Raw genomic sequence first — 26,556 nt, forward strand, 5'->3', positions numbered from 1 at the left:
CTCCCATGATGTGGATACTTGATTTTATACTTCTCAGGCAAGATAAACTACTCTTTTGTGTGGGCTGAGATTGAGATCCTTCCTTGCCAACATTCTCTTTGGGTTTAATAGGATAGATTACCTTGGAGCTTCCTAGAGTCAAAACAACGAACCAGCAGAGGTTGCTGAAGTCCTAAGCGGCAAGATGTTCCAGAAATCACAGAGAAAAACCACACCACATGAGTTCAACTTGATTTCAACCCTCTCATTTCCTGGAAATCATTTATAAAAACCCAGGTTTGGCAAAGGATCTATTAAATAATTGAGCTAAGGGCAAGATTAGCAATGTGTGGGGAGGGGCGGTGGCAATCATGGCTGAGAATGTGATTGACGAATGACTTAGGTGTAAACATTGTAAAAGAGCTTAAGCAAGTCCATGCTGATCGTTCACTTGAGTTGAGCAGAGAAAGGCTCTTAGGATGGTGTTCTAATCCCTTAGTTGCCATCTCTGCCTATCCAGGCCCCAGGAAAGCCTTACAGAGTCTCTCCCTGAATTTCCTGGGAAGTCAGTGGCCACAGAGGAAACAATGGCAAACCTGGAGCAGGATTTCCTGCAGTGCGGGCCATGTTCCGTCTCCATGAAACCAACCTGTTTACCCTCTCCAAGATGGCTTTGATTTCATTCCCACCTTCCAGCCTGTCACTGGCATGAAACTCCATCATTTTTCCCAGTCCTCAGGAGCCAGGCTGATGCTGGGTCTACATGATTCCAAAGGACTGGAAGAAAAGTGAGCAACTTGAACACTAAGTACAAACATGCCCAACATCTGAACCGCGGTTAACCGTCCAAGAAGGCTGAAGTTCCCTCTTTGGCCACAAGGGGGAGGAGGAAGAAACAAATGGATGGGAAGGTTTGAAATCAGACTTTCTCTAGTTGGTGACTTTACCTCTAGTTTTTAGAGACGCAAACAGACCGACATGCACTTGTTTCTGTGTTGTTGTTTTTTTGTTTTTTTTTTTATCAAAAGCTATAGCCCAGATCTTTTTGCTGTCTGACATTATTTGGATTCCCTAAGGGTATCTCAAATTATTCATGACTTAAATTAAATCCAATGTCTTCCTCACCCTTTCTCAAATCAAAGACTTAGATTTCTTTTTTTCCTCATCCCTCCCCATCAAGCTACATACAAAATCAATCATCAGGCTCCCCTTCCTCAATCTCTTTAGGTCCTGCCCTCTTTTCTTGACCCACCCCTCAATTTTCTGAGTGTAGGCCAATACCATGTCTCCCCTGGATTAATACACAGTCTTCATAACCAATCTCTCAGGTGAGTGTGTCGTGCCCATGGGTCTTTGCAGACGCTGATTCATCTGCCTGGAATGCACTGCCCCCCTCTGGCTGACTCACTTCTTTGTTCTTCCCTTCGAAGAATCCACCTACAAAAGCTTTGAAGGAAAATTATCAATTTCAGGAAGGTGGTCACCACAGAAGAAGGAGGGAAGGGAGAATGGTAGACTTGGGATGAAGCATTAGCTGCATCCCTAAGGTTTTTTTGGGGAGGGAGGGGAGGAAAGGTAGAGAGATCCGACTCACAATATTAACATCTGCTACATGTGGATTATAGCTATACTGTGTCTGTTATACTATTTTTCATGTGTTTGAAATATTTCATCATTATAAATACAAAATATTTTTAAATGAGCCTTGCTCCCTCCTTCCCTAGGGCTTCTGACCCTGGGCTCCAATTGCAGGCTTACTTACTTGTCTGTCCTTTCTATGAGACTGAAAGCCTGGTGTCTTGTTTGTGTGTCTATCTGAATCCGGCAGGTGCCTGGATTCCAATAACTATATTGGAACGAGTTTCTAAGCAGCAGCCATCGAGGGAAGGCTGCAGCTACCTGGTGGGACTGGCAGTCAGCAGGTGTTGGCAGTGACCTGCAGAGATAAAAGCACAGAGATGTATAAAGCAGTTGGCAGACCCGCATCCAACCCGGCCTCGCAGGGGGGGGGGGGGGGGGGATGTGTCACAGCTGGGAAGCCCTTGAGATCTCAGCTCGGGAACAAGCCAAGGGGACCAATGCAGTGGCTTTCGGGGAGGGTGATGAGCTTGTCTTTTAGCCAGAGGAGGCCAGTTGCCAGCCGAGAGCAACCTCAGGAGAAGCTGAAGGGGCCGAACCTGGCTCCTCAAAGAGGACAAAGGATTCCTGGGCAGGCTGGAGGAACTGACATAAAACAACTGGGTAGATATGGGTACACCTGATTTTGACAAACTTGGGAACTGGGAGCGGGGCATGCAGGTGGAGGAATGCGACAGAAAGAAGGGAGGACACAGGAACCCTCCCTGCCTGTGCCACTGGAGAGTTTAGATAGCTGAGCAATGCGAGGTAATCTGGTTTGTTTATTTTTCTTTATTTTTTTATTTTTTTTTTTGTATTTTTCCGAATCTGGAAATGAGGAGGCAGTCAGACTCCCGCATGCGCCGACCAGGATCCACCCGGCATGCCCACCAGGGGGCGATGCTCTGCCCATCTGGGGTGTTGCTCTGCTGCGACCAGAGCCATTCTAGCGCCTGAGGCAGAGGCCACAGAGCCATCCCCAGCGCCCGGGCCAACTTTGCTCCAATGGAACCTCGGCTGCGGGAGGGGGAGAGACAGAGAGGAAGGAGAAGGGGTGGGGTAGAGAAAGAAGCAGATGGGCGCTTCTCCTGTGTGTCCTGGCTGGGAATCGAACCTGGGACTCCTGCATGCCAGGAGTTGGCTCTACCACTGAGCCAACCAGCCAGGGCCTCTGGTTTGTTTGTTTAGCAAATATTTTCTTGAGCACCTGCTATGTGCTTGGCACAATGCTAGGTGCTAGGAATACAAATGATGGCAACAGAAGCTGTCCTCTGGCTAACAAGCTTGTTTTTGCCTCAGGGCTGAGGCCCTTTGTCCATCCAGGGTCACAGATAGGCTGGAGTCCACGCAGAGCCCACCCCTGGGCCGCACAGCTCAACCCATTTCCTCCCTTCCGCGAGGGCACTGCAGACACCGCTGGCCCCGCTCCCAAAGTCTCTTTTCTAGATGGACATGCCACCCTTAGGAGAGAGGGCTGGTGGAGGGCTGGGGGCTGGCACTGAAGAGACACTGCCCCAGAAGAAACCAGTCCGTGTGGTTTCTGGACCACAGAGGCTCAAAGCACAGGGTCAGGCTGGGTTCTCCTCATTCCAAACGGCTGGGAACAGCTGAGGCTGGAGGGGGCCCCTAGCAGAGAGGCCCCGGGAGGGTGCCCTTGCCTAGGCAGCCTTGCTTTTGAGATGCAGGACTTCTGCCTGGGGGACTGGGAGAAGCCAGGACTCTGCCGGCTGTCCCGCTCACGACCTGACCCGAGGCCCACTTATACACAGGAGGCACAGAGACGCCCCTAAGCCAGCAACTCTTGCTTCCTTTTCTCTTTTGATGCTAGTTTTGTGCTTATCTTCTATGATAGCTTTATTGAGTTGTAATTCACACACCATGCCATCCACTCCTTTGTGCTCAGTTTTACTCTGTTCTCATCCGGATTAATCTCAGGGAAAAGTGGGGGAGTGTCATGAATTTTGGCATTCTTTACTCCCGCTCCCTGGCTTCCCACGGACAGTCAGGCCTCCCTGGCTTGGACATTGAAAGGCAGGAAAGCCATGAAGACCCTCCCGTTTATACGCCAATAGCCATGAAGACACTCCCGTTTATAAGCCAATAGCCATGAAGACCCTCCCGTTTATAAGCCAATAGCCATGAAGACCCTCCCGTTTATACGCCAATAGCTCCTCCTTTGGAGGGAGAGCTGAGGTTTCTGCAACCCTACTCAGGTCTCCGCTGCCATGCTTCGGGGAGGTGAGTGACAGCTGCAGGTGACAACCTGGAGACCAGCCCCAGGAAACACCTCCTAAGACCCAGGAGTGAGGAGAATTGCTGGAGGGGTCACGCAAGACAGTGGCTCCTGGTCCCAGCCCTGCTACGTCAGGCTGCGGAGCTGGCTCAAGTTCAGACCTCCCTTCTGAGTACCCCCCAGACTCCCTCCAATGCCCCCACCCCCAACCCTTTCCCCTGGGGTTTTGGTTCCAGAGGTCAGAGGGGAGACCCAGGCATCTTTCCACGTTTAAAGCGACTGATGATTCTGATAATAATCATAATTATGTATTCTGATAATAATCATAATTATGTATTGATTTTTATGTATGTATGTCACTAAGAGTTTTTATTCTTGTGGGCTTGTTGCTGAATGTTGGGCAGTTAAAATATGTTATGCTCACTTTGTTAAAGATGGCGCTGGCCACGTGGAAGCCTGTCACCTAGGTGATAATATTAGTTGCCCTTCTTGCTTGGGATGGGCGTGATTATGTTAATATATGTTGGGGGAGGGCTTTCGCACCAGAAGGTTTTTAAAAAGAAGAGAGATCACTGTTGTTCCAGGGGAAGAGGGATTACATTCTAGGAGGAGAGCAGAGAAAGGCCACATGGAGGAGAGGAGAAGCAGCCAAGAAGGTGGAGTGCTGAAGGAGAAGCCAGTTAGTGCAGTTTGTGCAGAGAGAAGGAGATGGGAAACAGAGGTGAATAGGGCTAGTGAGGTAGAAACCTTTGATTCTAGGAAACTCGGATAAGTCAGTAGCTTTGTGAGCACTGAATGAGTGGGTTTTGGAGCCCAGTGTGTGTTTTTACTTGCCCGCCAGGTGCAAACTAGGATTAGAGCTAATGGCCCACCAGTTCTTGGCTCCGTTGTTTCATTGCCGTCTGTCTGAATCTAATGCAAACCTGCACGGGCCAGGCGGCTGTGATGGTGGCCGTGGCTACTGGCGTTAGGCTGAACCTCTGACTTCTGGGGGGTGGCCTGAGAACTGGCCTTCCTAGTAAGTTCTCAGGTTCTATTTGAGGGACCACACTCGGAGAACCACTTGCTAAAAGGACTGTTTCTCTGGAAATCACCCAAGCCTGAGAGACTGGGAGTTCACTGCCTGCATCCTTAGCCCTGACTGGAATGAGCTGAGCGGGGGAGCGAGCTGTGTGGCCCAGGCCGTGTCACCGAGCAATGGAATCAGGGCATCTGGGGCAGGGCCAGGACACAGCGGTTTCCTAAAGTGCCCCAGGCCATTGCCAGGGGCAGCCGGGGCTGAGAACATGACCCTGGAGGTCCTGAAGGTCCGCTCGCTTCAGCTATCCTGACAGCAGACAGAAAAGACAGGCAGAGCGCGGGAGATGACGGGTATAAGAGCCAGAGTGGGGTGACGAGCCCCGGAGAGTCGGGACCAGCGTGTCCTCCTATCGCAGCCCTGAGGCTGGGCACCGGCATCCTCCTCCTTCCTCATCCTAGGAAATTCCGAGTGACAGCAGCGTCCTCACCAGCCCCAAGCACAGCTGCAGGACTGATTGCTGAAGGCCTCCCAAGCCAGAAAGGCTTCTGATCACACACACACTGGCTGCACTCGGGGGCTAGAGCATGGCCCCCAGTGCAATGCGGAAGGACGTGGGGGCCCTGTCTGGGTTAGGCTGGAGGACAGCTGCTTTCTCTCGGCCCATCACCCAGTGAGGGCAGCCAGGTGTGCAGGGGTGAACTAACACCAGGGAGTGTCGGAGAGGCCTGAAAACATGGCCTCGGGTGCTCATGTCAGCTGAGGCATCACACCTTTGCCACTCAAGGCCAAGTGACGCGCTACGACCCAGAACTGGCAGAAGCGACAGGCACAGCTTTCTAATTGTGCACATGGCTGGACCACAGGCGAACATTTTCTGAAAGAAAAGCCTTTGAAATTCACTTATCCGCCAAATTATGGAAACATCTCACCAGGATTCAAAGATACATTCACATGGTGAGGGCAAGCTTTGTTTTACCTCGGCTGTCACTTCGTCTGGGCCAGGGGTAGGCAATGAGTCCTCAGGCTTTTTTAGGTTGCTGTTGCTGTGGTTAGGGTTCAGAGAGACTCAAGTTCAGAGGTCAATCCCCTGGGGGCTCTTTGTCCTGCAAGACAGGCCCTGCTCTGGTAGATATCCCAAGAGAATGAATATTCATACCCAAATGTTTCCTCATAATTAAAAAAAAAAATCTTAAAACCCAGATCAGAGAGAATAAAATCCAAGGTATTATCTCCCTGGAATTTGCCGGAGTCCCCCTTTAACAGAGAGAAAAACATGTGCGTTATGCCTAGAATTTGGAATTCTATTTGTAGAATTTTTAAGCAATAACAAATGCTTAGTGATTTTTACTTCATCAAGTTCTGTAAGAAGGTGTATAAATTGTAACACTTAAAATTGGGGGCCCGGGGAGAACCTGGGAGATCCTACTCCCGTGAAAACTCAGAAGTTTTTGGCTTAAGTACAAGACATTTAGAAAAATGTGTGATATCACGAATGAAAAGTACATTAAATACGAGATGCCCTCATGGCGCTTGGAGATTTCCGGTCCAAATTTGGGCAGGGTCTCAGCTTGCGCGCTTAATCAAATCACTGAACTTTTCAGTCTCCCTTGTTTCTTTCTTGATATAAAGGAATGAGTGTCTTTTTTTCTCTGCCCAAGAAGCTCAAATAACATGACAAATTCCAAAAGCTTAAGCGAACGCTATGCAATGTCCGAACACTAAATGTTGGGAAGAATTCGGCAAATGGAATCCCAAAAGGAGGACAACGTTAGCTTGGCGTCCGCCAAGTTTTCTCAGTTACGTCGGCTCGCTGGCCAGAAGGTGTTTCATGTTTCTCACCATGTGCTCCGCAGTCAGCTATTTCCCCGTGTGTCAATCACCCCCCTCCAAAGCCCCACTGCAGGACCAGAGTCCTGACTGCTTTCTCACGGGCTCCTGGGAAGGGAGGGGGGAGGGGGTGTCATGCTGAACTGCCTGCCACCACAATGGATCTGCTTCTCCTCGAGGGTCACAGGAATGAAATTCATCAAAAGGAAAAAAAAAACTTTTATTTTTTTCTATTGCATAAATAATGGTAAATTAGACTCTTTTTTTTTTTATACAGATTATATATTTACAGACAGGTTTGGTTAGAGAAAACATCTGGTAAATATGGCAGTCAGTTTTCCTTTATACGCTGAGATAACATAATTCATCATATATGCTTCATTGGATCAGGAAGTTGCATGCCAAGTTAATTTATATTAATATTTACATTTTATATAAAGATTTTCTTTTGACTAGCCTGCTGACTCTCTTATCACTTAATAGCAGAAATCATCAACCAATGCTGAATGAAAAACAAAAAAGAAAACTAGAGCGAGAATGAGGTAAATGGGAGGGTTGTGACCCAGGATTTCAGTCTCTGTGGCCCATTCTGGAGAGGCTGCCAAGCTCCGGTTGTCCTGGTTGTAATAGTCCTCAGCTGCACTCTGGGTGGCACCCGGCCATTTACTACTGTGCTTTGAGAAAAAAAAATTCACATCTCAAATCTAATGACCCCTAGGGTCACTCTGAGCTGCCCCCGCCCCCAACAGATGACTGTTTGCCAACCTCACCCCCTGACCAGACTTTCGGGTCTGATTCCCATCTGAGGGCATTGTCTTTGGTTATTCCTTGGAGAAATAGCTTCTTCCTGGACTCAGAGTTGGGGAAGACGGTCAAACCTCACTAAGAAGCCATTCAGGGACCTCTGAACCTGATCCCCAGGCCAGAAAGAAAGAATATTCTTTGATTTTTATTTTTGGAAAGTGCTGAGGGACATGGACTCATGTGAATTTCCACCAGGAGCTGAAGGGGCCCTTTCCTGGCCCATCTAGGTCTTTCCAGGGAGGGACGGCAATGAAAACAAAGAGGAAAAGGACGGGAACCTAGGAGTTCATGTTCTCACGGGCAGAAGGGCTGGAGACCCTTGGGGCTCCTGCGGCCGCGCTCTCTCTGCCTGCTGCCCCTCGTCACGGTTGGACCACGTCTCCCTTCAGCCACCTGCGCATGGCCACACTCATCAGCCGGCGAAAGGGCCGTCGCGGGCAGCTGGTCTCCCACACTGTTCATCTAGCTCCCGACAGCCACCAGAGGTCACGGCTCTCCGCCTTCTGAAGTGTTACAAATAATTGCAAACCATCACCACATACATATACTGGAACTGCTGTTCCAGGGGCCAGAAAAAAAGGAAAGAAAAAAAAAAATGACTGGAAGTTGTGCTCTTTATTCAGAAGCTTTTTATGGGCTTTTCTCCGAGGGGAAAAAGCAGCATTGTTTCCTGGAATCTGGCTTTGTTTTGCCCTACTTCTGCACGTATTGTGATTCATGTGACCTGTGATAAGGTGATCAAATTCCTTTAACTTTCACGCAAACTAAGCCAGGACACACCCTCAAGGTTCCCTAGAATCAGCAAGACCTTAGAAAGTAAATAAAAACCTCTTGCCTGCAAGATACAACATATTCAATACAAGCCAATTTGCATTGTTTTGTCTGTAGACAATGGACACTATAAGAGAAACTTTATTACAACTGCCTCTTGGCACTGTGTTAAAAAAAAAACAAAAAGAAACCACTAGTCCCTAATGTAATTCATAGGGGATGTAAGGGTCCTCTCAAGTGCGGGCATTCATTTTGACTTGTTTCAGAGGAACACAATCACAAGGGGAAGGCTCTTCTGGGTCATCTGGTTTACCTTTCCTCTTGCTTTAAAAATGAGAAACCTGAGGCCAAGAAGGGAAGTCACTTAAAAATCATCTGGCTGGTGGGTGGCAGGGGCACCTGGGGTCCTGCCTCCTGTGCCCTTCCCAGCTGATAGCCCTGCCCACATTTCTGGCTCTACGCTCTGCTCTCCTGCCATCAGTTCAACAGGTCTGAGCTCAGACCGAGAGCCCTGGAAGAGGTATTTTGGGCTTGGTATATGTCAGCATCCCCCAAGGAGAGGTGAGCTACCAGCCTCCTCTGTGAGTTCTCAGCGCATGTCATTGGGATCAGTTTGATGGGCAAGCAGCCCCATGGCTCTCTATGCCCTGTATGGCCCCAAAGTAGACCGACTGTCCAGGCAACACGCTCCAAGACCAGCCTCTGCAGCCCTTCAGAGATTTGCTTTTTCTCTCTCAGGTCCAGGGACGGAGCAACATCACACTTGAATTTTACATTCCCTGGAATATTCCTTCCTAATTTTCCTGCTCTTCTACTCCACTGGAAAATTCCAGCCTCTGCTTCCTTGCGCTTGGACAATAACTTCTAACGATGTCAGAAGCGTCCGTTTGAAAGCCAGCTCATCATGCTCAAGGAAAAGAGGTGGATGAGGGCCACACCAGCAGGGGGCGGGGGTGGCGCTCAGCAAGCTACCCAACGCGCAGGGGGCAGGCGGCTGGGCGAGTCTTTTCCAGTTTTAGAGGACTGTCTTTGTGGGCCTGGCAGACTGATTCCTTGTGACTCCATTTTCAAGCCAACTGAATCTAATGTCACCTTGAAGACGTTTTTGAGCATTGTTATAATGTCCCTTGAGACCATATAAAAAGGGCCCCGGACCAATATTAAGTAGAAACCATAGCTGTAAATATGACCGCATGCATTAGCAATGAGCAGAGGCCGCTAAGAGAAATGCTTGGCTGGTTTGTGTACTTGACCTTATTCCTCCAAATCAAGTGTCTCTGGCAAGGCCACATAACTGACAGTCCCCTGAGTGACTTAGTCAAAGGAAGGATGAAGCGAAGCTGAACAGTTCTGACATTTGAATTATCGTGGAGACAGGGTCCGTAAGAGGCAGCCCAAATCCTCCTTTATTTTGCCATCGCTCTAAAGAATTCAAACTGAAAACCCTAGTTGCTGAATAATGTTTCTTTTCTATTTCTGATGGATTTCCCCCTCCCCCATTCTGGGGGAGTTGTGAGGTGGTGAGGAAGGGTGGCTATGGCAAGGCCTTTAAGTTACAGACTTTTAGCCCTGAGAGGTCACTGAAGTGGCCACGTGAAAGCTCTGATCTACGGTCATTTCAGACGGACGTTCTCCGGGCAGCTCTGCAGTCCTCCTGGTAATATAGCCACTCTGTGCCCGAGTCCGGAAGCTGAAGCTCAGTTCATCTGCATCGCCATGGCATTATAGAAAAAGGGACACCTCCTTTTAACAGCGGGGTTCGAGGCCTTCTCTGGATCTCAGCGGAACGGGGTGAGTGACGTGATCACTGTGGGCCTTTGGAGGAATAGTGCAGTGAAAGGACCCGGTGTGGTTTGGGATCACCAGCGGGGAGGAGCAGAGCTCAGCTGCTGCCAGGGGGGTAAAGAACAAGGGCTCAGCAGGACAGGGCTTCACAACCGGCAGCCACCACGCTAGGCCAGCCCACCCGAGGGGCTGTGCTGGGCGGTCACACCCTTCCGGTCACGCCTTCGTGGGGTCCCAGGGAGGCTCTAGCTACTGGTGAAGAGCGAAAGTCTCTGATTTATGATCTGAATCTGGACTTAAGCCTAGAGAAGGCATTTGGAATAAAAGAAATTTCTTTCTCCCAGTTCTTAGCTATACGACTTGATGAGTCCGTGGATGGGAGGTTGGGAACGGCATTATTGTCCAGATGAACCAGCCGTCTTCCATTGGGTTCTTCTGGCTATCTTCAAAAGGGCAGACCATTTGTCATGTGGAATCTGAGACAGGAGCAGGCGTCAAGAAAGAAGACTCACGGGACACATCTTCTCCTCTGCCAGTAAAACACCTAGAATCTTCTGAAACCTCTGGATTTGCCTAAGTCCACACGTCCACCTTGGCTCACCTTAGTTCACCTTTCTGGCTCGTGGGAGAGCCACTTCACCGGCAAACAGATGCTTCTGAACATAGAGGTTTACAATGTTGTCTGCCTTCCAGATGACATTTCTGACTTTTCACCCAGATGAAGAGGTCCTTGCCCCGGGCCCTGAGAGGTGGGGGAGGGGGAGAGTGGGGAGGATACCACCTGGCTCACAGGTAGCTCCTGTTCTCCTGAGCCAATGGGAGGGCAGGTTCAAACACAAAAGAAAAAGGCAGAGAAACCATGAGAACTTTTTAGGGTAATTTCCCCCACCAGCAGGATAGGGATGCAGGGAGTCAGGTTGCAATCAGGCACAACCCAAATGTTCTTTAAGAAAATGTTCCCTATTTCTGTGTGCCTTGGCAAACTCAGGGTGGAATGCAAGGGTTGCCATGGCAGCATCCTTTTTTTTTTTTTTAACAGATTGGTCACATGGGACCCACACACATTCTGGAAGCCACTGCTAATAGTTCCTGTGCTGTGTCCTGTTTGGGGTTCTGTCTGCTTCTGGAGTGATGGGTAACCGCTTCTTTGGGAGCCAAGGGCATCAGGGCCTGTATCCTTTGTCTCACAAGCAAATGCCGACTTGATCATCATTGTGTGGCCTGGGGGGCACCCAGTCTTGCCACAAGAATGAGCCACACTGAGTTCGCCAGTCACCCCGCCGCCCCATAATATACCTCTATGTCTATTAGCTGGGGGCCCAGAAGGAGAGTTGGGGTCCTTCCTCTCCTTTCCTACAAAGGTCACTTCCCACAGGGACCACACAGCACACCTTGGGCACGGGACAGAACCCTCTAGAGCATTCATCCACGGGTATCACAACCCCCGTGGTGAGGATGCTGACAAGGCAGGAGGCCCTGGGGTAGCCCTGGTGTGGGCAGGACTGGGGCGGGATGTGGGAAGTCAGCATTGTGCGCTGCCTGACAAAGAAGCCCAGCTCCTTTGACGGACCGTCCAGACAAAGCAGCCAGGGCGCAAATCACCAGGACAAGCTCTTAGCTCCTGAAGTCTCAGGAGTACCACTGTTCTGGCTTGTCCCCTCACCTGCAGGCTGTGGGCTCCTCACCTGCAGGCTGTGGGCTCCTCACCTGCAGGCTGTGGGCTCCTCACCTGCAGGCTGTGGGCTCCTCACCTGCAGGCTGTGGGCAGCATGTATGAGGCTACCGCAGAGGAGGTTAACTTCGAGCCCATCAAAGAGAGTTCTTTGGCTTCCTTCGTTCCTGTCTCCCTAGCAACCCCAACAAGGGATGCAATCTCCTAGACTTTCTCCTGGGTAGGGTGGCTGGCTTCCCCTTCCCGGGCGGGCACTGGGGCACTGGGAAAGGAAGTAAGTCTTCTTTGGGGACAGGATGAAGAGAACTTTGTAGGGAACAGGCTGTTGGTGCCTCTCCAGAACTCCTTTTAATCTTACTTCACGGTGGCTGATCTGTCTTCCAATAAAGGTTAACTCTCACATCTTCAAGGTCTCCATTCTCCAGTGAGAAGCAGAAGAACTTAAAGAAAATCAGCCTTTGAAGAAGAAGTCTTCATTTGTAGCCCTCAAGTCCAGCCTCACTTACAGCATTGCAATCCCCTCTCGGGGGGCATGGCCCTTTTAAGAAACACCCTTGGGGTCTCTATCCAATCTACTTAGGATCCTGCATCCCCCCTCCTAAGTACGATGTGGTCCAGTGGTTCAAGGGGCCCTTCCCACCCAAGTTCAATTGAGAGAGAGAGAAGGTTGAATGCTTTGGGCAGGAGCTAACGATGAAGCTGTCCTATTAGTATGCTGTGTTTGGACCCGTTCTTGTTCAGGATTCTTAAGGGGGGAGGGTGTATAGTGAGTCAGGTAAGGAGAGGCAGATGGGCAGGGTGTACTGTGGCAGGACAGGGTGGGCAAGAGGAACAGGCAGGCTGGTGCTTTCTTGGCCTGGATGTGCGGGACCCCAGGCGTTTTCAGAGACTCTCAAACCCCTGGGCTCTCGAAAGCTTACACCTGCTCCCTCCTCTATACTATGGCTCAAACCCTAGTTTTTCTTGTGCTCATCATGAAAATTCTCCGTCTCCCATGGTGGGGAAGTTCCTACAGCTGCCCCCAGGCTGTTGCCTGGAGTGCATGCAGAGGCGATTTGGAAGAAGACCCTAAACGGAGACCTTGGATGCTCCAAGTCTGAGAAGGCAGTCGGGACAAAGCGGAGAGGACGGGGAGGCTTGAAGACAGGGTCGGGAACACACACCACACCGAGAAGCCTACCCGGCTGCAGCGACAGAGGAAAGACTATGGCGCCTCAATACTGGGGGAACGGGGGAAAGGGAGAAGGGAAAAGCGTGGAGCTTTTGAATGCAACAGGGAAAAGAGGAGCAAGACGATTCCATTATAGAAACAAAGACCTGAGCTTGGAAAAGTACAAAGGGAAATATTCCATTGAAAGATTACTGGCTAGTCAGACTATGCAAGCTTGAGTTAACAGTGGTAGCTGATATGGTATCTAGGAAAAGTCAGGAAATTGCAGACTTGAAATGGTGTTGAAAACAGACTACTGGGCTCAGTTTCCTTCCCCAACAGAAGTATTCTGCAGGCAGGAGTAAATTACCTGTCCCTGTCCGCTAAACTTACTAACATCTTTTTTGTTTCTTTGTTTTTTCTCATGGAAATGAGTCATTTGCAGGATCTGAAGGCCTGAAGATGTTATGTAGTTTGAACTTTCCATTTTTCCACTCTAGATTGTATTTCTCTTTATATCTGGGGAAGACTAACTTATAAAGCAAACTGTAAGGTGAGAACAAGGTGAGATGCACGAGGACCCTAACTTACAGAGGTCGTCTGGCATGGAGGTGTGCGGGTGCTCCGTTACTGCGGACGACTGGGGTGTGGGCTGCAGCGCCTCCTCACCTCCAGCCTCAGGCCCCCAGCCCCTGAACTACCTCTCCCACCCAAAAGAGGGAGGGACGCGAGTCGGAGGACCAGCTTATATCAGGAGTAAGCGATTAGGCAAGAATGATGTCAAACATGAAGAAGCCAAATATATACGTCTGTCTACGTGTCTATGCGATTATAGAGATGCCCACGATTATGCTTCTTTTTTCTTTAATGGCAGCACAGGCAGCAAAGCTGGGAGGAAGGCTCTCTGCAGATTCCAAAATGCTGGTGCGTGATGGGCTCTAGGAACAGAAAGCCAAGTGCAGATGGAAACCGAGAACTCCCCAACTCTGCCAACAAGAGTCCTGTAGAAAAGGCAGTAAGAACGGAAGCATGGGAGCAGCTGCAGACTGCCAGGTCCTGCACCCCATCCGACGGCTTTCCCCTCATGCCTTGGGGGCGCCACTAGGCGGAGGGATGAAGCCAGGGCCAGATGGCGAGCCCCCTCTTCCGCAGCAACACCCACATCAGCCCCTTGGGTTGCCCTGGGGGGGGGGGTGTCTCCAGTTGCCGACTGGGTTGAAAGAATAGGCGTGGTGACTGCGTGTTCACGCCTCTCTCTTGCTCTGTTACACCATGATGGCCACTGGAATTCCGAAATGAAAATGAAGTTTCTCTTCGGAGTTCCTGCAGATGGTTGAAGCAGTCATTGGGAACTCCTGGCTATTTATTGCATTAGGAAACAAAACCATTAAAGCATTTAAGACAGCCCTTTTGTGTCCCTGGAAGTGGACTTGCAACACCGGTTACACTGCAACCGTGGGTTCTTCACTAAACTGCCACGTCTGCACCGTTCAAACCTGTTTCTGAGGAGGAACAGTCTGCCCGCAGGGCAGGCGCATGCGCAGCGAGCTGGGACCGCGGCAGGGCAGCGTGGCGGCGGGCGGCTGCTACTCCATGCCGCTCCGCAGGATCTGGTTAGCCGCAATCAGCATGACGCTTATGATGAAGGCCATGGCGAAGGCGCAGATGAGGCTCTTCCGGACGCAGGTCTGTCTGTTCTGTTTCTGGGAATGCACTGGGGTGGGAGAGTAGAGGGCAAGGAGGAGCGGAGGGAGGGGCGGGGGAGAGAAGAGAGAAAGACACTGTGAGACAGGTGCACCTCCTCCTCAACCAGCCCAGAGCGCAGTCCCCGGGGTGCCGCCTGGCAGAGCAAGTCGACAGGCATCTCTGGGACCGCTCTCCAAGGAGACTGAACATCACCTCTGCTGGAAAACTGTGCGGAATGGTGGAACTTCTATAACAAAGACCATGACAAATATGATGCTCAGAGTAAGTATAACCTTCCAGATACCATAGAGTTACAGTGACTTTCTGGGCAAGGAAACACGCAACATTTCAGAGCGAGTTGCCCAAAGGGCATGGCCCAGGCACAGCAGTGTCCGTTTCTGCGGAATGCCGGGCTGCCAGGTCCCAGGCGGCTGACCACAGAACGAGCTGAGGAGGTCTCTACATATTCGTGCTGGGCTGGAAGCAGCTTACCTTTCCCAGAATTGTACTTGGGTGGCTCCTGGTCCAAATGACTCTAAGTGACTTCCAGCATTATTTCAGATGTGCCTACCAGTGATTCTACAGAAAGGTCCCTGAGCAGGCAGCATCTGCATCACAGGGAGCTGATTAAAAATACAGATTTGGGGTGGGGCCTCACCCAGATCTACCGCATCAGAGACTGGGAGAGGGGGTAGTGGCTGAGGTTTAACTAGGTGATCCTGATGCGTGCTCTTATCTGAGAAATGGGAACCACATACGCCGTGGACAAGACCGGTGTGATTCAGAGAGGCGCAAAACCCTCTCAGCCTTTCCAGATACAGGCTGTCCCCAGATCCCTCGGCCTCAGGTGTCTGACCCTGGGTCATGGGGTTGCACACTCTTCATCCTTTTGTTGGGCCAGGTCTTGTATCACCGTTTTTCTAGGGTTCATGAGATACCATTTGTGGGTCTCATCATGAGGCATTAGCTAGTGGGTTACTGATCGGGACCAGAAAGAGGGAAATAGAGATGAGAGAGAAGTTGTGATCACGTGTGCTGAGGAAGAGCGAGTCTCCTTTTCAGGCACTGCTTCCCAGGCCAGATTCCTGCCCCTCTCTCCTTTATTTGTTTTTGTTTACATCTCCTGCCCTGCAGTGATCTTTGCACACAGTTTACCACTTAGTTTATGTTGGAATCTATGGGAGTCATTGTTTAGTCTGTACTGAGGCCATGCTGTGTTACAGAAGAAGATTAATTTCTTTGGTTTGAGGTCTGAGAGACCAAATTTGGCGAGGATTTTTATGAGACATCCTAAAGGGGTCTGGTCGGAAGGCTTAGACTCTGAAGAGCCCATAGTGGAGACAGGTGAGCAAGAGGGGGCGTCCCTGCCTTTTGTCACTGTCCCAAGAGGAGAGAATCTCCGTGTGGGGGAGTCGTCCCTGATAGAGGTCATCACCACCTGTCAGGGAGCTCTGAGGACGAGAAGTCCGAGAGAGTGGAGAGGTTTGGCTAGGCACCGGGATGAGAGAAATGTCTAGGATTACCTACAATCAAATGCTCCTACACTCCTATTCCCCAGTACCCCAAGGAGAACTTCACGAGGGAAATATCAAATAGGTAGGGATGACAGCAGGAAGAAGCCGCCCCTCAGCCCAAGAAGTTCCCTCCTGAATGTTCTCCAAACCCTCTTCCTTTTTAACCACACATATTCAGTTCTTCTAAAAATTTACACCAACAGGTTCCCTGTCTCTTAAAATCTCCACATGTCCTCCCATTTGAGAGGAACCAGACCAGCACGTCTCATGAGGCTCATCCAGGAGACCATGCATCACCATGTCACTCTGTCCACTCGGCACTCGCAGCAAGCAACTGACAATTTTTACCCCGCAAAATATTTTTACTTCCTCACTCAGGTTTTCAGAGACATCACCTGGTTCAGACCTCACAGCATGGAAATTGATGACCTCCTTAACTGGATGAGGGACTTGGCTTGGCAAGGTTCCCTTCTCGAGTTCTCTCCAGAAGAAGCAATAATTTTCCAATTTTTTCTCCTCTTTCTCCTCATCACCCCTCACCATATATTATAAAATTAATAACTGCCTTTCTTTTATATGTAACCACACAGTTGAGAAATGATAGATACGTGAATTCCAAACTGCCCTCTTGATGTTCCGCTTATCTGTCAGACCTCACCCTTACTGGACTGTTGACCCTGAGACAGAGGAATTCCAAAAAGCTAAGAAGCCGCCCCAAGGAGGGGCTCCGGACACACCAGGACTTTTGATTCAACACCCACATGCTCGAAGCCCCCCAAGGAGGAGCATTCCAGACATACCAGGACTTTTGCCTCCGTATCCCCTCAGGCTCTCCCAAACACTATATAACTCGCCCCTAGTCTGTAACTGGTGCTCTTCTCCCCCAGGAGAAGTGCCCGGTAGGGTTCCTTTCTTCCTTTCAATAAAGCCTGTTACTCTGGTCTTTTGGACACCCATGGATTCCAACAGTTTACAGGGAAAATCTGTGCCCTGGAGGCTGCTGGGAGGCCCTCTACACCAGAGCTGCTTCTCGCTGGGCCAGCGGCAGCAGCGCTATCCGGGAGTTTAATAGAAAGGCGGATTCTCAGGCCCCACTGTAGAATTACTGAATCAAAATCTCTGGGGGTGGAGGCCAGGAAATGTGTGTTTTAATAAGCTCTCCTGGTGATTAGGGGATCCCTGGGTCCCACCGCCAGAGTTTTTGATTTGCTATGTCTGGGTACAAGCCAAAGAATCTGAGTTTGAATTGCTGGGGACAAGAAGTGTGTGTGTGTGTGTGTGTGTGTGTGTGTGTGTGAGAGAGAGAGAGAGAGAGAGAGAGAGAGAGAGAGAGAGAGAGAGGGGTGGGGGTATTGGGAAAGATGGTTCTTTACATTCAGATGTTAAAGAACCCAATGCCAGCATAGAACACTTTCAGCTTACCTTCTGTTTTAAAGAGAGACACTTCTGTTAGATACACCTTAAAAGAGCCTTAAAAAATGTTCAATTTCAAGTACCTTTCACCCTCCTCCAGATCCCTGGAATACCAGAGAAGCAGTAGAAGTCTGGCGATGTGTTCAAAGGCAGACAGAGCTTTGCCTAAGAGAAGGGGTCTCAGGGGCTTGTCAAGGGGCCTCTAAAAATTACATCCAGCAGGGAGTATCACCAGCAGCCACGCCCCCCAGAGACCCATGCCCGGGCGCAGATCTCGGCTCCCTCACTGACGCGTGTTGGGTATATCTGCCATCATCTCCTAAGCCTTGTCGTGTTATCTTTAATTCTTCTGGATCCACTGGGCTTCTGCTTCCCTTGGGTAATTAAAAGTATTTTAGGTTCAATTCTTTATTTGCTGATCATGTCTGCGTTTTAGAATCTTATAGGTTCTTAGCAGGAGGAAGAAAATTCTCTTGTGCAGAGATGTGCCCCCACCCCACCCCCAGGATTGGCAAATGGCAAAAGACACCAGCCCTCAGGAAGAGAACAAGAGGTGTTTGAGAAGGGAAGGACTGGAGCAGAAATGGAATGCGGATGTAGCAGCAGCGTATCTAACACTTTCTGAGGACTGGTTAATTTATTCTGAGCAGCTCTGCAGCATAAAAATGCTACCCTTCCATCCTGAGGGCTTAAGGAATAGAACGGTTGTGTGATTGGGCTGAGAAAGTTTTTGCTCAAGCCCTTCTTTGTGAAGGTCACTCAGAGAACAAGGTTCCAGGCAATAGGATTATTCCCCAGAACAGAGGCTGCACCTTTGATCTCAAAATCCATAAGTAGGAGGAAGGAAGAGATGAGGAAGGGCCTGTGGCCATGCAAATCTGGGCCCAGACCACAGTCCTGTAGGCAGAGTGGAGCTTCCAGCTCATTCCTAGGGAGCTCTGAAACAGTTCATCATTTGTCCATAATTCAGACCCTGTACTTCATGGGTCGGGAACCGTTTTGGCTGAGAGAGCCATGAACGTCACATATTTTAAAATGTAATTCTGTTGAGAGCCATACAATATGTTTAACACTAAATACAAGTAAATGTGTGCAATTTATGTAAGACCAACACTTTTAAAGTACAATAAGTCTCTGAATTCTTTTTAATAACATTGTTATGCTGTTGCTAGCCAATGATGAATAAAGTACTTCTTACCATTAATGCAACCTCTGGTGCTGCATGGTTTTGCTGATGGCTTTGTAGTCTGGTTGATACGTGGTGAGGTTAAGTTTCATGCAGGCGTTGAGACTTCCATCGTTAAATGTGATTGTAGGTTGGTCTTAATGTTCTTTAGATGTGAGAAAGACTGCTCACATGCATACATAGAGCCAAACATTGCCAGTACAGCAATACTCACATGCTGCAGTGTGTGGTATGTGACGGGAAGCATGTTCCAAGTTTTGACAATCAGCTGGTCCGCAGGTTGAAGTTTTTTCATTTCTCCCCACTTATGTTTGCTCGCCAACTCTGCTTGCTGTCATGCAAGTATTTCCAAATCTTCATTCAGTGACTTGAACTTATTCACCCACATGTCTGAGGCCTTCAGATCAGCAGCTTGTAGCTCAAAAACCTCTGACAGGACACTGGGGATGTAACTCAGGTCGGCACTCGTGTGCATGGGTGATGAACTTCAAAAGACGAGTGTGCTCACGAAATTCTCCAAAGCACGCTTTGAATGACTGACTGCAGGAGATTAGATGTGAAGCCCGCTAGCTGCTGGAGATCAAGACGTTGAGCAGGGTCACTTGCTGTGCATGCATCTTTAAACTTTCTCAGTTTTTCCAAGTGTAGAGAACGACCTGTTTCAATGTCCGCGATGAAGAGTTCCAGCTTGTTTTCAAATGCAAACACTGCTTGTTGAAGGGATAAGACTATATTTCCAATGCCTTGCATTTTCACATTGAGCTGGTTCAGATGTTCAGTCATGTCCACGAGATAGTAGAACTTCAGGAGCCACTCAGTGTTAGCTAACTCAGGATGCTCGATGTTTTTCATTTCAAGAAAAGTCGGGATTTCGCTCAGACAAGCCAAGAAACGGCTGAGCACCTTCCCTCTTGACAACCAACGCCCATTGCTGTGCAGAAGCACACCAGGATAATTATTCCCAACTTGATCCAGCAGTGTTTTAAACTGGCGATCATTTAAAGCTCGGGCAACAATAAAGTTGACCACCTGAATGACCAGTGACATCACCTCACCAAGCTGCTCGCCACACATCTGAGCACAAAGCGCCTCCTGATGTAGGATGCAGTGAAAACTTAGGATGGGTCTCTTTTCATGTTCACGAAGAAGCGCTATGAATCCTCTGTTTTTCCCCACCATGCACGGAGCACCATCAGTACACACCGAAATAAGTTTATCCATTGGTAGATTTTTTTCTTTAGCGAAATCAGTGAAAGACTTGAATAAATCCTCCCCTCTTGTTGTCTCTTTCATAGGCAAAACAGCAAGACTTTCCTCACATAGTGTGTCACTGACAGCATACCTTGCAATCACGCTGAACTGGGATAAATGGCTTACATCTGTTGACTCATCCAAAGCAAGAGAAAAGAATGGTGCTGCATTTATGTCCTTCACTTATGTTGCCTCAATTTGATTTGCCATCGTGATGGTACGATCGTGAACAGTTCTTGCCGACAGAGGCATGTCTTTTATTTGTTTAATTATCTTGTCTTTATCCGAAAAGTCGTCAAAAAGTTCATTGGCAACATCAAGCATGAATGTTTTGGCATACTCCCCATCTGTGAATGGCTTTTCGTTTCTCACAATTGCTAAAGCACCAGCAAAGCTAGCTGAATTCCAGTCACCTTGGTGGGTCCAAACACAGAGTTGCTGCTGACTAGCTTTCACTCTGCACAGTAGCTCTTGACATGCTTTCTTCCTGCTGTCCCCCGCTGGATATTTCGATGCAAATGTAGTATGGCGTGTTTTGAAGTGCTGCTTTATATTTGACCGTTTCATCGATGCAATTTTATCATTGCATATTAGACACACTGCAGAACCTGCTCTCTCCACAAAGGCAAATTCCTCTGTCCATTCCTGCTGAAAAGTACGGTACTTCTCATCTTTTTTTCTTTTAGCCATCTTCTTCGTCAAAAGGGTTTCTGCAATTAGCTGGCTAACTACTTGATTGAAAGGAAGGAAGTTTACTTCCTGACCTCACAAAGACCCATGTACATTGTGCATTATCCAATAAAAATTTGATGTTGTCCCAGAGGACAGCTGTGATTGGCTCCAGCCACCCGCAACCATGAACATGAGCAGTAGGAAATGAATGGATTGTAATACATGAGAATGTTTTATATTTTTAACATTATTATTATTTTTTCTTAAAGATTTGTCTGCGAGCCAGATGCAGCCATCAAAAGAGCCACGTCTGGCTCACAAGCCATGTTACCGACCCCAGCTGTACTTGATGTGAAGCCTTTTATGTCCAGTTCTGCCATCACTATAGGTTTTGTAAAAAAGTAAGGACTTGAGAGCCAGCCCCAGATGTGAGCCATGGTTATCCCACATCCTAGCTGTGTGACTTTGGGCAAGCTAATGTCCCCGAGCCTCAATTTCCTCATCCAGTGGGATAATGAGACCTACCTTCTTGTGAAGATTAAGGGTATACGAAGGTACTGCAATATTGTTCATGCCCAATGAATGTGAATTCCCTTCTGTAAACCTTTTAAAAACTCCCCTTTACATATTGAGCAACCCTGTCTATAAGCTAGGTATGCATTATGTGCTTTATATATGCCATTGCAGAATAGCAGCGTGGCAGTCCTTCGTGAGCTGGGTGTGGCATCCTCGTTAGATAGGTAAGGGACCTGAAGCTGTAAGATGTGGAGCCCAAGGTCATTTGGCAAATGGTGGAGGTGGAATTTGAGCCCACATCTAATTTAATATCCAGGTTCAAAATCTCTGCACAATCTCTTCTGAATCTTTTGCTTGGCAGGACAAAGTTCAGTAATAGAAAGATCCAAAGAAAATACAATTTGAGCACTTGGTATGATTGGCAGAGTATAATCCCGCACTAATTCATGTGTTTATTGATAATACTTCTAGGCCTATCTTTGGCTGTCACATATTTGCATTGCACTATATTGTATATTTATTTATTCTTGGTGTCTACATTTTATTTCTCTGACAAGACTACAGGTCGGCCTAGGATGAACTGTGAGTTCAGCTCCGGTTTCTGCTCCTCACTGCCACGTAGGGGCAGCCCTGGGCAAGTGACAACTTCCCTGAGCCCCAGCTTCTCTCCCTGTGAGGAAGCTAATGATAACTGTTCTCATCTCAAGAATTCTTTTAAAGATCAATGAGCTAATAACAAGAGCGAAAGCTGTGTCCAGCCCAGAACTGCTAGAGAAATGCAAGGTTTCCTTTCTGTATCCCCGGAGGGCGGGAGGAAAGGCCTGCGTGTTTTTATCCTGTTCCCTGCAGCCTCCAGCTCAGTGCTGAGGATAGAGCAGATGACCCCAAACCTTTGTTTTGGTCTCTTTCCTCCTTAATTCATCCTGAACCCCAGCTCGATCCACCTTCCTAAAGCAGTGCTCAGCACGCACCAGCACTCCCTGCAACCTTCCTCCAACCCTCCCTCCCCTTTGCTGGGGAAGCATGTTCCGTTCCATCCAGCTCCTAAGCTCAGTGGGCAGGACCACAGGTCACCTCTTTCCCTTTCCCACCTCTGCCCCTAGATCACTGCCCCTCCCCCACCCCACAGCAGCCTGTCTCAGCCAAGCAGGTTTTCCGGCTGCTCTTCACACGAGACTCCGCGGCACTGTCCACACCGTTCCCTCTGCTGAGGGGTGTCCCTGACCTCCCCTCTCATTGCTTCTGGGCCTAACCCAAACTTTACCTTCCCCAGGAGGCGTCTCCTCAACATCCTGCTCCCAAAGGGCCTGATCTGTTCATTTTTAAAATGGTCTAGCTGTTGATATTTATTTATCTTGAATTGAGATAGAATCTGCATACCATCAAACTCGCCTTCTTAGAGTGTGCCACTCAATGGCACTTAGTACCTTCACAAGGCTGTGAGACCATCACCACTGCCTACTTCCAGAACATTTTCATCAGCCTACAAAGAAACCCCATACACATTAGAAGGCACCCCTGATTCCCCCTCCTCTCTGGCCAGCAGCAATCTAATGTCTGCCTCAACGGATTGGCTTACTCTTGACATTGCAAGAAAATGAAACCATACAATATGTAGCCTTTTGTGTCTGGCTTCTTTCACTCAGCATAATCTTTTCCAGGTTCATCACGTTGTAGCACGGATCAGTATTTCATTCCTTTTTAGGGCTGAATGATATCCCACTGAATGGATATACCACAATTGTTTATCCATTCACCACTCGATGGACATTTGGGTTGTTTCTATTTTTTTTTTCCTGTTATAAATAAAGCTACTATGAACATTCATATACAAGGTTTTGTGTGGACATGTTTTTTCTTAGGTACTAATCTGGCTGTCAAATTGCTGGGTCAGCCTGACCAGGTAGTGGCGCAGTGGGTAGAGCATTGGACTGGGATGCAGAGGACCCAGGTTCAAACCCCTGAGGTCGTCGGCTTGAGTGCAGGCTCATCTGGTTTGAGCAAGGCTCACCAGCTTGAGCACAAGGTTGCTGGTTCAAGCAAGGGGTCACTCACTCTGCTGTAGTCTCCCTGGTCAAGGCACATATGAGAAAGCAATCAATGAACAACTAAATGAACAACTAAGGTGCCACAATGAAGAATTGATGTTTCTCATCTCTCTCCCTTCCTCTCTGTCCCTATCGGTCCCTCTTTCTGTCTCTCTCTGTTTCTGTCACAGAAAAAAAATTGCTGGGTCATATGACAACTCTCTGTTTAACTTTTTAAGGAAACCGTTCCCTTCTAAACCTTAGGAACCCTGAAAATGGCAATACTGCTGGCGGTCTTTTCTGTCGACCTTTCTAGAAGGGCCTGAGCTCTCTCTGATGTAGTCCTTGACACAGAAGGAGCCCAGAAAGCACATGGAGATGATTGTGAGCCACGGTTTTCTTGAAAGCTTGTCAGCCAGCTGGGAGCACTGACAGACCCCTGGCTGCTGCGGCAGGTCTGAGTGTCTGAGCTCCGGGACAGACCGCTCCTTCCCCTTGTCTGAGGGCTCTTGGATTTTCTCCTGGAGACAGGCGTTGACACAGATTTTGCCACTGACCAGCTGGGTGACCCTGGATATTACAGGTTCTTAATCCCTCTGGCTTTAATATGGATGTTTGGAAACAGGGCTGCAAGTCTTCAGATAAATAGGCTCTCAAATGAAGCAAATCAGAATCAATATACCTTTGGTTAACTGCCCAACATAGACCCATGTAAGTGATAGTTCTGGCAGGGAACTGGGGGCTCAAGAAGGTTAAAACAATATAAAACCCAGCTCAGGTGATTCTCACAATAAGCCAGACCGACTAGGTCTGGGAGCTGTTATTGCTCTGTGATCTTTCCAGATCTAACACTTTCTGGTGAAACTGGATATTTCCGTGGCCTAAAGTGGAACTAATTAAAAGCTTTTGAAGGAGATTTTTCTAGCTATCAGTGATATCAGAAATGCCCAGACACCCAAGTAAGACCGGAAGGTGTGTTTTATGATGCTTTTGAGAGGCAGAGCTAGAGAGGGCCAGCTGTGCTGGGCTGGGAGCTGTCCCCTTCTGCACTACAGAATCATATTGTGTTTCTAGGGTCTGCCTAGGAGGGTCCCACTATGGACCCTTGGTTTTGTTGTGACCTTTCCTGAAGTCCCACTATGGACCCAGGCATTGTTGTGACCTTTCCTGGAGTCCTCCCCTTCTTGTAACAAAATTTATCTTTTTCTTTGGGATCTGTACCTCTCTCCCTAGTGAACCTCTCAATCTAGGGCTTCACCTTTCCCGGTGTAACAGACCACACTGGCCAGGTAGAGGCCCCCTAGCTTTGGCCTGGTCCAGCAGTAGGCCCATGGGCCAAGCAGGTTTTATTGGAGCTCCTTCTTGGAAGAGAAATGAACCTTGAGAGAGAGAGAATCTTATGCCAGGAAGAGAGAGTCTTCCCAAGAATGAAGACCACAGAGAGGAGAGACAGAGAGAGAGAGAGAGAGAGAGAGAGAGAGAGAGAGAGAGAGAGAGAGAGAGCATGCAAGGTGGGACTTGGGAGAGAATGTTGCTTCAGTATTTTGGGTCCAGGTCAGCCAAAGTTTATCCTTTTGATTTCTATTATTTGAGCCAGTGCTCTTTAGCTTAAGGGGGTCTGGGTTGAGTTTCAGTAACTTGAAACCCAAAGAGTGTTGACCAATACTCTTGGTAACCCCAGTGTTGGCCAGGACTTGATTTTAGGAATGAATGTGTCAAGATGGTTCAAACTCTGTAAGTTTGTTCCCTGCCCCATCTTTCAAAGATATGATGTTGCAGTAGTATGTACTCCATGATGTCTCCAGGAGAAAAAATAATAATCAGAAGAAAACTAGGGCTAGGGACTGGCTAGTTTGTTTTGTTGTTGTTTGTTTATTTATTTGTTTTGAGTGTTTACTAATGTGTTAAGCTTTGTGCTAAATATTTTATTTTCACGTGTTGCCTCATTTAATTCTCATAGCAACCACAAGTCATTATAAGATTCCCATTTTGCAGAGGAAGAAAATTAGGCTTTTCATGTTTATCACCTTAATTCAAGTGACCTGACGTGTGGTGAGGCAAGGTTTTAAGCCAAGTTGCCCAGAGTGCAGAGCTGGAATTCTCAACCATCATGAAGATTCATTAAAAACACCCCTCTGGGTTTCCGTCTCGTGTCTCAGAATCTCACCGTTGCTCACTCATGGCTCCGTAAACGTTCCTACAGTTTGCCGCGAAGGGTCCTCAAGTAGAAGAAAAATCCTTTTTGGTCTGAAGCCCCAAATATCTTTGAAAACTGTCTCCTGTCTCACCGCCTGCCTCGGACCTCTGCCATACCTTAACCTCCTTCGTCTACCCAAGGGGGACCGGTTTTATTTCAGGAAAGTCACAGCGTCGGGAGAGCTGTGGTGGGGATGACCAGCAGGTGGTGGGGATGACCTATCATGACCTTTTCACTTGGATGAGCATGAAATGCCCAACGAGCATGACCAGGTGATGAGCCAGGGCTCCCCATCCAGCTGTGTGTGTGACATCCAGACAGGGACATTGTGACTTCAGCAGAATGGCTGAGCTGGAGACTTTAGATTTGGCCACAAATTCTTCCCGACTTTCTGCTGAGCCTAGAAACTTTTGAATATAGATATGACTGCTGTTGCCCAATCTTTGCATTAGACAGATGAGGAAAATAAGGCTCAAAGAGTTTTAAAATGAGTTATCCACTGTCACACAGCTAGTCTACACAGGGCAGGGAACAGAACCCACATGTCTACATAAGGGTCCTCTGGGGCCACCTGGCCTGTGTCCCCTCCCTTACCATTGTTCCTCTTGTCCCTCAGACAGAGGCACTGAATGGTACAGCCCAGCTCTGCTATGTCATGCCCAGAAACTACTTACTCCCCATTTGATAAGCTTTACCTCCTTCTCTTCTGCCTGTTGTCAGAATGTCTAGAAAAAGCTGACAGCTGGTATCCCACTTAGGGACAACACTTGGGGCATGCATCTTGAAAGGGCGTACACACAGATCTTGTTTGTTGCGTTTCTACTCAACTTCCAAATGTAATGACTTCATTGGCGACAGAATGGAAACTGAGAAAGGACGATAAAGCTCCGTTCTGTACGGAGCCTCTGTACGGCCTATGCCCCAGGAAACGGCCCTGGCAAATGAACAGGCCAGGCCAGGGATTTGTCAGCTAGACTTGGATTTAAATCCTGACTCGTTATTTGACTTTGGACAAATGACTCCACTTTGCTGAGCCTCAGTTTTCTCCTCTGTACTACCGGGGCCAGAGCTTGTCCCTTCAACTGTGCTGATAGGTCAATGGGATGTGTCGACAAATGAGCAGCCCCTGGCTGATACGCTGAACAGTTTTCTTCCATCACTTTCCTCCTGAACTGTATCAATAGGGATTAAGCAGTAAATATTGGACGTAAGCACTACTACTAAACTTGATATAT

At 48.5% G+C, this 26,556-nt stretch overlaps 1 protein-coding gene across 6 annotated transcripts in view; it reads right to left on the minus strand.

Moving 5' to 3' along the window:
* Positions 1 to 7,618: 7,618 nt before the first annotated feature.
* Positions 7,619 to 26,556, minus strand: part of CALN1 (calneuron 1) — a 528,997-nt gene continuing 510,059 nt past the window's right edge. For 5 of the 6 annotated variants that reach the window (XM_066382462.1, XM_066382463.1, XM_066382461.1 and 2 more), the window contains one exon: positions 7,619 to 14,573. In XM_066382462.1, coding sequence (XP_066238559.1) covers positions 14,446 to 14,573 — 128 coding nt within the window. In that variant the 3' untranslated portion in view covers positions 7,619 to 14,445. The remainder of the gene's footprint in view (positions 14,574 to 26,556) is intronic. The other variant, XR_010751157.1, reaches the window with a different exon arrangement.

The sequence above is a fragment of the Saccopteryx leptura genome, chromosome 4 (assembly GCF_036850995.1).
Source record: "Saccopteryx leptura isolate mSacLep1 chromosome 4, mSacLep1_pri_phased_curated, whole genome shotgun sequence".
Lineage (NCBI taxonomy): Eukaryota > Metazoa > Chordata > Mammalia > Chiroptera > Emballonuridae > Saccopteryx > Saccopteryx leptura.